The sequence below is a fragment of the Diadema setosum genome, chromosome 17 (assembly GCF_964275005.1).
Source record: "Diadema setosum chromosome 17, eeDiaSeto1, whole genome shotgun sequence".
Taxonomy (NCBI): domain Eukaryota; kingdom Metazoa; phylum Echinodermata; class Echinoidea; order Diadematoida; family Diadematidae; genus Diadema; species Diadema setosum.
Genome location: NC_092701.1, coordinates 32,859,275 through 32,868,149, shown reverse-complemented (window position 1 = coordinate 32,868,149; position 8,875 = coordinate 32,859,275). Strand labels below are relative to the sequence as shown.

The 8,875-nt window shown below is 41.8% G+C and overlaps 1 protein-coding gene across 1 annotated transcript in view; it reads right to left on the bottom strand.

Annotated features, from left to right (window-relative positions):
- Positions 1-389: 389 nt before the first annotated feature.
- The window catches only part of LOC140240411 (ER degradation-enhancing alpha-mannosidase-like protein 3), a 48,410-nt gene continuing 39,924 nt past the window's right edge, over positions 390-8,875 (bottom strand). Inside the window, exons 16-20 of the mRNA XM_072320178.1 lie at positions 8,669-8,750; positions 6,544-6,656; positions 5,836-5,955; positions 4,613-4,838; positions 390-3,357 (exon numbers count right to left, since the gene is read on the bottom strand). Of these exons, the coding sequence (XP_072176279.1) occupies positions 2,198-3,357; positions 4,613-4,838; positions 5,836-5,955; positions 6,544-6,656; positions 8,669-8,750 (1,701 nt within the window). The 3' untranslated portion in view covers positions 390-2,197. The remainder of the gene's footprint in view (positions 3,358-4,612; positions 4,839-5,835; positions 5,956-6,543; positions 6,657-8,668; positions 8,751-8,875) is intronic.

Below are 8,875 nucleotides of genomic sequence, written 5' to 3'. Positions count from 1 at the left end.
TAAAGTTTTTCTTCTACTACTGCCTAACATATATGTTTGTGTTTTGTTTTTTCCAGAAAGAAAGAAAGAACGAAAGAAAAAATAATGCCTCCTCCTTTCTCCTGCCCCCTCCCCCCTAAAAAAAAAAACAAATCCTATAGAACACATCTACAATGCTTTCACCACAGTTGAAGTAGGAAATACAGCTTGGTAAATACTGGCATGATAAAGAAAACTTCATATATACCGTCATAATTCTTTCATAACTCTACATAAACTTGATGTATCTTTCATGCAATCTGAACACTTTTACATCTCAGAACTTACGCTGACAAAGACTCCTTTACATACATGGAATGATAACGTGTAAGAAATGAGATCTGTCTCAACACAGCAAGCTGAGTGCTATGAATACTCACTCGGCCAGTCAAAAAGATCTGCATTAACTTGACCAACCTGAGAGCATTAAAGACTCTCTGCTTCTCAGCACGGAGAAAGGGGATTGAACCTCATTTCCAGCAATGCTGAAAGAGAAAGTAATTGTCTTATACTTGAGAGGCAGAAAGGTATTAGCGGATCTCATTTCACAAAAGCAGGAATTGAGAGGGATTTGCCCACTCTTCACAAACATTCTCATCCTAACATTGTGGAGACTCCACTAAAGTCAGGAGTCGATCCATCTACACTAGCTCAATGCCTGGAAACGAGTGTCACATTGCAAGAATGATTTGCAGGTTATGAAATTTCTACCTTGCTCTTTAAGATGCACACTGAAATTGCAGCTGGTCCTGGTGTTACTGTTGCTCTTGTCCGGCGAAAGGCCGATCTAACATTATAGCTGGCACTGCTAACACCCTGTGCAACTTAAAAGGCTGCATACCACACAAACCACAAATGGGACCTGAGTTCAATCGAGCACCACAAGTAGATCTTTGGTAACTCAACTTAAGTAACTCTGCCAATCAGGTGGGGTGGTATAAGTGGCCCACTGGGACACAAGAAGACCAATATTGCTGGATTTTGCTGCAGCTTGCGAGGCTAAACCTCGGTGAATAACGTTACTAGCAAGCATATGAACATTTCAACAGCATGAAATGTACCTTCAGAGAATACCCCTGCATCAGCTACCACGGTGATGTGCAAGAACACTGGTAGATTCCTTCATAAGAAAACAGGTCAAAACTCTTGGAGATTCTACATACTCCTAGGTATGCCATTTCTCCTTTGCACATATTGGAACCTGAGCCATCATACATTGTGAGTCACCAACACATGAAGAACTCTTGATTATCAATTTATTTTCTTTTCTGCAGGTAAGAGGCTTGTTTTTGTTTTTGTACTACAAATGAATTATGCATTAATTTTCCGTTTGATGAGATAACTTGTGCAGCAAGATTGAGATATTGTAAGTACCCTGGACTGAGTGCTGTAAAATGCAGCCAGGCGACTATATCTACCCCTGCTCACAGGGAAGTGCAACTTCCTTCTTAGAAGAACAAGAAAAGAAAGCTACTTGATGAGCAGTGATACCTGGATGAAGCTAGGAGGGGCAGTGCGCTACCATGCACCCCGTTTGGCACTAATGCTTCATACACATGCTTGGCTATGAATACACTTCAATGTTCCACACACTCAGGAGTCGATGCTGGCGACGGGCCTTGCCTTGCCCCAGCCCAAGGCTGGGCATGAGCAGCCTCTGGCCGCCACGAAAACAAAACGATCCATCCACATACTGCCATCGATTTCATAGGCATGTTCTCTCTTCTTTTTTTTTTTCTTTTTTTTTTTTTTACAATTGATGCCAAACGTTTACTCATTCATACAAATATGAAAAGACTGTCAATATCATACACAGGCTCTCTGACAGTGTGTGGAAGAATCGTGGAGAACCTTTTTAGTCACCATGGCATTGATTTCTCTACAGGAGGCATGGCTGGCAATGTGACACCATTGCTGTACTGTGTACAGTATTATCCGTATCTTAGTGGGCAGCATCACACAGAAAATTTGGTTGTCAATACTCAGTGGGCACAAACATTGACGCACAGCAGCACCTTTGTGACACAAGTTCTGCTCTGTTTAATAGTAATTTGTAGTCAAGTTTCACTCTGTTAGTAATTTGTAGTCAAGTTTCAGAGTGATAGACTTATGAACTTTACCACATGTGTATTAGAATACAAGAGGAAGAGGGGAGGGAGGAGGGAGCAAAGATTTGGACTCATAGTTTTTCCTTTGCCTCCTCCTCCTCTTTCCTCTCCTGCTTAGCGCGATTAGCGTCCATCTGCCGCTCCAGCTGTTGGCGGCGCTGCTGCAACATCTCCTGCCTGTGCTTCCACTGGGGATCCACGGCGCTTTTACTCTCTGGACCCGACTCTGTATCCCCCTGTGGGGCTGGCTGTCGTATATGCTCCCCTTCCGCCACATTTGAAGACGCCTGATGGCTCGCGGCAGTTCTCGTGTCAGACTCCTTGCTCTCACCAACATTTTGCTCATCTGCTACTCCGGCAGGCGATATGGACTTAGTCCTACTGGCGTCCTGATTTGAATTGAAAGCTAAGTTTGCTTGCTGCACCTCTTCATGCTCCTGCATTCGATGCAGAGGGTTGACCTTGTCCATCCCTAACCTCACACTCTCCATCTTGATGTACTCCTCCACTATATTCTCCATGACCCCTTCCGGGAGGTCTCCAAGGGCGGACAGCGCACTAGGGTCCACCTGGAAGTTGTCATACGCGTCGATGCCATGCTTCAGAGCGCTCTCCGCCCTTTCTGCACGAAACTCCTGACCGTCCGGTGTCTCTGTATATAATTTCAGTATGTTGTCAAACGCTGCCTGCAGCTGAGGTGGAGTGCTGCTGGACAGGAAGGTGGACGCATCCTTCCTGAGGCGCTGCTTTGCTTCTCCGTTGACCTGATGGTACTGTTTCATCAGCGCGTCCACTTTGGCCTGCATGTCGGCGACAAAGCTTCCTCCGTGGCCGAGAGCTCCTGGCTGGTTCAGGAGCTTCTCTATTTCACTCTTGGTGAGGGAAAATTGCTTGAGCTGCTTCGCGAACTCCATCGCCTTCTGCATCTCGTCGGAGGCCTGGCCCCTCTCTGTCCACACCTCCTGGGCTCTCTCCCGCCATCCTGGATGGTGCTCCATGACATCCACTGGCTGCCCCAGGGGTGGCTGCTTCTGGGCGGGGCATTCAAACTCTTCATCTCCATCCTCGTCATAGCCGTCGATGTCCTGGCTCGAATAATCTGGCTCGTCGTCTTCATCGGCTCCATCCTCACAGGAAGAGACCTGGACCTTCTCCACCTCGGCCCGTACCCGCAGCAGGGGCCTGTCGGCATTGCTGGTGTGATAGTGCCCCCAGATTTCATTCAGTTCCGCTGGGAAGAGAGGATAATATATACACATATGTAGTGACACACGGAAAAGAAATTTCAAATCAAAAGAATCTCTGCACAGGGGGTCGTCATGCACTGTTCCTGTACTCTTCCTCTCACAAATGATATTGTATGCATCTGTTTCGTAACTATATACAAGCGTACCAGGACAAGCTAAACACCATTTAGTGATAGGATTAGGTTCAGGAACTGGGATTAGGGTTAGGATATTGGTTAAGGTCAGGATCTGGATTATATTTAGGGTCACGAGAAGGGTCCGGGGTAATTGTCCAGGGGATAGTTGTCATAGAACCCACGCAAGGTAAGAGAGCTGATTACTAATGGGTTGTAATCAATAGGCACAAAGATAGCATTTATGCTCTTGAGACCTATACATGCCCTAGAAATGACTTGCAATAAATGCACAGGTCTCGAATGTAGGGACTATTGTAAAAGCCATCTATGCTGTCAGTCTTAATTTGTCATGAATAGTGAGTTCCGGATGATTTCACGAGTTTAATTCACAGTCGAAGAGTACAGCAATGGGTGGAGAAGTGTACATGTGCACATGGCATTCATGTCAGGATTAGAGTTAATATTTCTGTGTGTTGTTCAATTCGCATATAACACCCAACTAGCGAAATTCATGAAAATGAAGCCCTGCAAAATATATGGTGCACACAGTACATAAGTCATTCTGTGATGTGACATAACTGCAGGTTGTGGCATTTCATCATATCTATGAATCATCACATGAAAAGAAAGGCACATGGAGAGGCTAGGGAAAGACACTGTTACTGTAAACTCTGAATATTACACAAGGTTTTTATTTTCACAACTTTTGCGAGTAAGGTGGTATTCACAAAATTATAAACATGCGAAAATTTTAACTCTGATCCCTACACGAATGTGTGGTGCATGCATGCATTTTCCCATTCAGTACTGTACCTGCGTACTTCACAATCGCGAATTTAACCTCTCACAGAATTGTCAGGAAGCAGCAAGTTGTGAAAGATTAGACTTGCTAAATATATGCTGTATTCAATACTGTAAAGCGAGGAATGTTCGCGTGCATTTTAATTTCGCAAATTTCGCGAGAGCCAAGATTCGTGAAATTAAAATGCATGCAAAAGTTCTTGTCTACACTATATGCATTGAATGTTAGAGGCAACTTGTGACAATTTCATGCCGTAAAATCATCGGTTTTACAGTAATATTTGGGTAAGGGAATTCCCCCAGGTCAGCTGATCAAACTCACCCAGAGTCTTGGCCTTGTCGAGTAGGAGGACCTCGACGGTCTTGTGGTCCTGGATGGCATCCATCAGGATCCGCCCCTCCTTGGTGAAGAGGAACACCATGGGGATGTTGACGTCGTCGGTGCCATCCCCAGACATGGCGAACATGGCCGCCGTGTCGCTGCTCGTGTCCGGCACGTTGTCGATGACGATGCCGCCGTGGGCTCCAAGCTGCTCCAGTTGCCTCGCCTGGCCGGCAAAGTCGTGGAGGGGAAGACAAGTCAAGAGTGAGGTTATACTACGTGTCTCCTGAAAATCTACTTCTGGGTTCTTATGAGCAGTGAAAACTGGTGCAATCACATTTGAATTGCACTGGTGAGAATGACTGCATTACTGAAATTTGATTAGAAAATGCCTTGAAAGGACAGCATTTGATGTTGAAAAATGTTGTTCTCCATAATAGCAGAACATTGTAGGAAATTATTCAAGTTAGGGAAAGTTACCTGGCTGTTGATATCATGCATTAAGTCTTTGCAGAGACATGAGATCTGGTTTTCCTATCATAGGACAATGATACTACATTGATTTGATTTTTTTTTTTTTTTTTTTAACTAATTTGAAAAATAATGCCTTCAGCTCCCTTTAGGGCTGAGCCATAAGAAAACATAAGACTCAGCATACTGCCAACACAAAAAAAAGATAATGGGAAAGGGTCAGGGTAAGGATCAAGGAGGGAAGTTTGAATTTCAAGAATCAGATGGTTTTGAAATATCAAAACATGTCATGAAACAATGGAAGAGAAATAATATAATGAATGAAAAATTCATAATCAATTATCATAATGAAATGGAATGGAGCAAGACAAAAGAAATTACACACATATGCGAGTAATGTCGTTTTTCTTTTTCAAATGTATGAAAAAGTAAGGTCATTCAGAAAAAGATAAGCTAATACTTCTGTAATTTGGAATAAATTTGCATACTGTAAAACGAGCAATGTTGGCGTGCATTTTAATTTCGCGAATAAAAGTTCGCGAGAGCCAAGTTTCGCGAAATCAAAATGCATGCTGAAGATCTTGTCCACACTATATGCACTGAATGTTGGAGGCAACCTGGGGAAAATTTCACGCTGTGAACAAGGCCGATGACTCCCATTCGGGAAAATTTCATGCCACAAAAATATTGTGTTTTGCAGTATATCATGATGACATAAAAGCTACACAGATGAGCAGGGATTGATTCCCCACCTTCTCAATGAACATGCAGTCTCCTCGTGACACGATGACAATCTTTCCCTGCATCAGGTGACCGTTGGTGATGTCCGAGCAGGCGGTCAGTGGCTCCGCGACCACTAACTCACCAACAGCCTGGGACAGAAAAATGTTTATAATTATTACTAGATGAATTGTGGTCATTATCTGCCAGGGGTTGCATTCGTAGCTAAAACGTGAAAGAACCTGATACTTGAATCATTTAGCCAAGTTGTGTTACACTTGAAAGAATAGAATTACAATGTTGTCATCAAAACTGAGAGTCACTGTAAAATTGACACTGAATTGAATTTAAGAAGATTTGAGATGATTAAATTGTGCTCATAACATGAATCATGACGGCCATCTTTCACAATCTACACTCTATTCAATTCCAAACATTAATTCTTGCCAATTTTGAAGACAGAAAGAACTTTGTCTCCTATCAAAACAAAGAATGAAAGAAAAAATGCAAAAAGGCAAGTGAAATAAAAGAGAGTTCTTTCTGGTGGTGAAACAAAACAACAAATAAACATATTAACATTAAATCAAGCAATGTCTCACTTGCAATGGCTTTCTCATGTATGGGGTTTAACAACATTTAATTCCATACAAAGAAACTTGTCCTTGGAACAAAACCCATCTATGAGTTGCCATGGCAACAGACATCATCACGACAACCATCCCTGCAAATCTCCCACTTACTGCAAAGTTCTCATTCAGGTCCATGCCAAACTGGGCGGGTCCCGCAGCCAGCACAACGTTCTTCAAGTGCTCGGGTGACATCACCTGGACAACCCTCGGGTGATTCTCTGCAACTAATCAGGGACAGAGGAATGAGTGGTGGAAGAAATAGTTTGCCCGAAGTAAGTGCATCATATAAGTCACCTCTACATATTTTTTGTTCATTTCTGGATTTTATTGATAAGAACAAAATCATGTCTTTTTCATAAAGTTATGTAGTATTTTTTGACATCTCTACATATTCATCATCATCTCATTGTAAGTGACTTCATTCAACAGCAGCACTTCTTATGCATATGTACACACTTTCAACAGACTTGATAACCTTTGACCCTACACACTTAAGAAACTTTGCCCTAAACCATATGTATTTCCTTCCTATGGAACTATATTATCGCTGGACATTCAGGGCTGAGGTGGCATTTCTTGTTAAATTGACCTTTGACTTTGGCCTTGGACATTCGCCAAAATGGTTCACACAGATAACTGTTGATTCCTTTAAAAAATCCTTCCTGGCAAATCCTGTTACTATTTGTCATTCTTGGCTGTACCTCTGACTGCAAAATGACATTTGCATTGAAAGACCTGTAACCTTGGACGCAAAGGGATTTAGCCCAAATTCTGATCAGCCAATCTTGCTGACAAGTACTGATAAAATCCAATATAGAGTTTTTCTCCAATCACAATATGGGGTGGGAAGATTGATGGACCAACAGACAAGCAGACACACACACACACAGACATCCCTATGGACATATTCATGTATGTTTGAACAGATAATCTGAATGCATAATGCCTTTGGTCCCCTGTATTGACAAGGTATGAAATACATTTCTTGCACATACATTTGTACAGTGTACACACCGATACAATTGTGGGAACAGACAGGTGAAAAAGATAGTGTACTTTCAGCCCATCAGCAATGTGCTCCGTGAGGCTGCACTAATCAGTAAAGCAATCAATCAAACCAATGCCTAATATTTGCATAGCCTCTAGTTGTCCTCTCTGAGCTTAGCTGTGATTTATGGGCTCAACTCAAAGCTTACATAGGAGTCAAGAAGGTTTTCTGCTTCCTGCTTTAAAGGACAAGTTCACCTTCATTAACATAAGGATTGAGAGAATGCAGCAATATTAGTACAACACATCAGTGAAAGTTTGAGGAAAATTGGACAATCGATGCAAAAGTTATGAATTTTTAAAATTTTTGTGTTGCAACCGCTGGATGAGGAGACTAATAAGGCTCGTGATGTCATAAGAGTACAACAGTATAAAGAAAATGTAAAGAAAATTCAACATATTTTCACTTTTTTCGCATAATAAAAGAGCACTTGACTTGCCTCTTTCTAAAGGCAATGGGAATAATATTACCCATAACATATGTCAGTAACAAGTCAAGGGAATGTGTACTTTTTTCAAAAGATGAAATTTTGTGAAATTCTCTTTATATTTTCCTTATATTGTTGTACGCATGTGACATCATACACTGCAGTAGTCTTCTCATCCAGCGGTGACTGCACAAAAACTTCAAAAATTCATAATTTTTGAACGGATTGTCCGATTTTCCTCAAACTTTCAATGATGTGTTCTACTAATATTGCTACATTCTCTCAATCCTTATGTTAATGAAGGTGAACTTGTCCTTTAATGACAGCACAAGCAGGGGATTATTGTGAGCACCTGCTATGATACGGTCTATATGTCTCCCTATGCATGAAACACCGAGCAACTCTTTACAGTGTTGCTGAAACATTGTAGTTTGTGGTACCTGCTCCATCCTACTGCAGGATGTGAACAACTGAATTCTGTGACATCTTTATTATCAATTTGGGTTATTTTAGTATGATGAAGAACTGTAAGATTCAGAAGAAAAATATTACTGTGGCATAACTGATAAAAAGAAGGACCACACTCACAGGGGACAGGAGAGCTTTTCTTTTACATGGGCCTCTCTTTTTCAAGAATACCATAATTTTAAACACACAGTTTCATATATTTATGTTTTTGTATTATTTTTTTTTTATCTGTATCAAACAAAATGTTATATTGGAAATTAAATTGGATTTGAAAAGAGAGAATTAGTAATTACCTTCAGCCTGCTGACTCTTGGAGAGTTCTATCATCTCCTGCATGAAGAGGGCGCCCTGTTCCGCAGCTTGCGGAGTGACCGCCTGGAAAGAATAGAGTGTTGGGATTGCAAATGAATGGCGATAACTGGCAATCTCATTCGATCAGAAAATAGGACCCACTCTCAGTTTATACAACATTTAACAGGGACATATTCCCTTATCTTGTA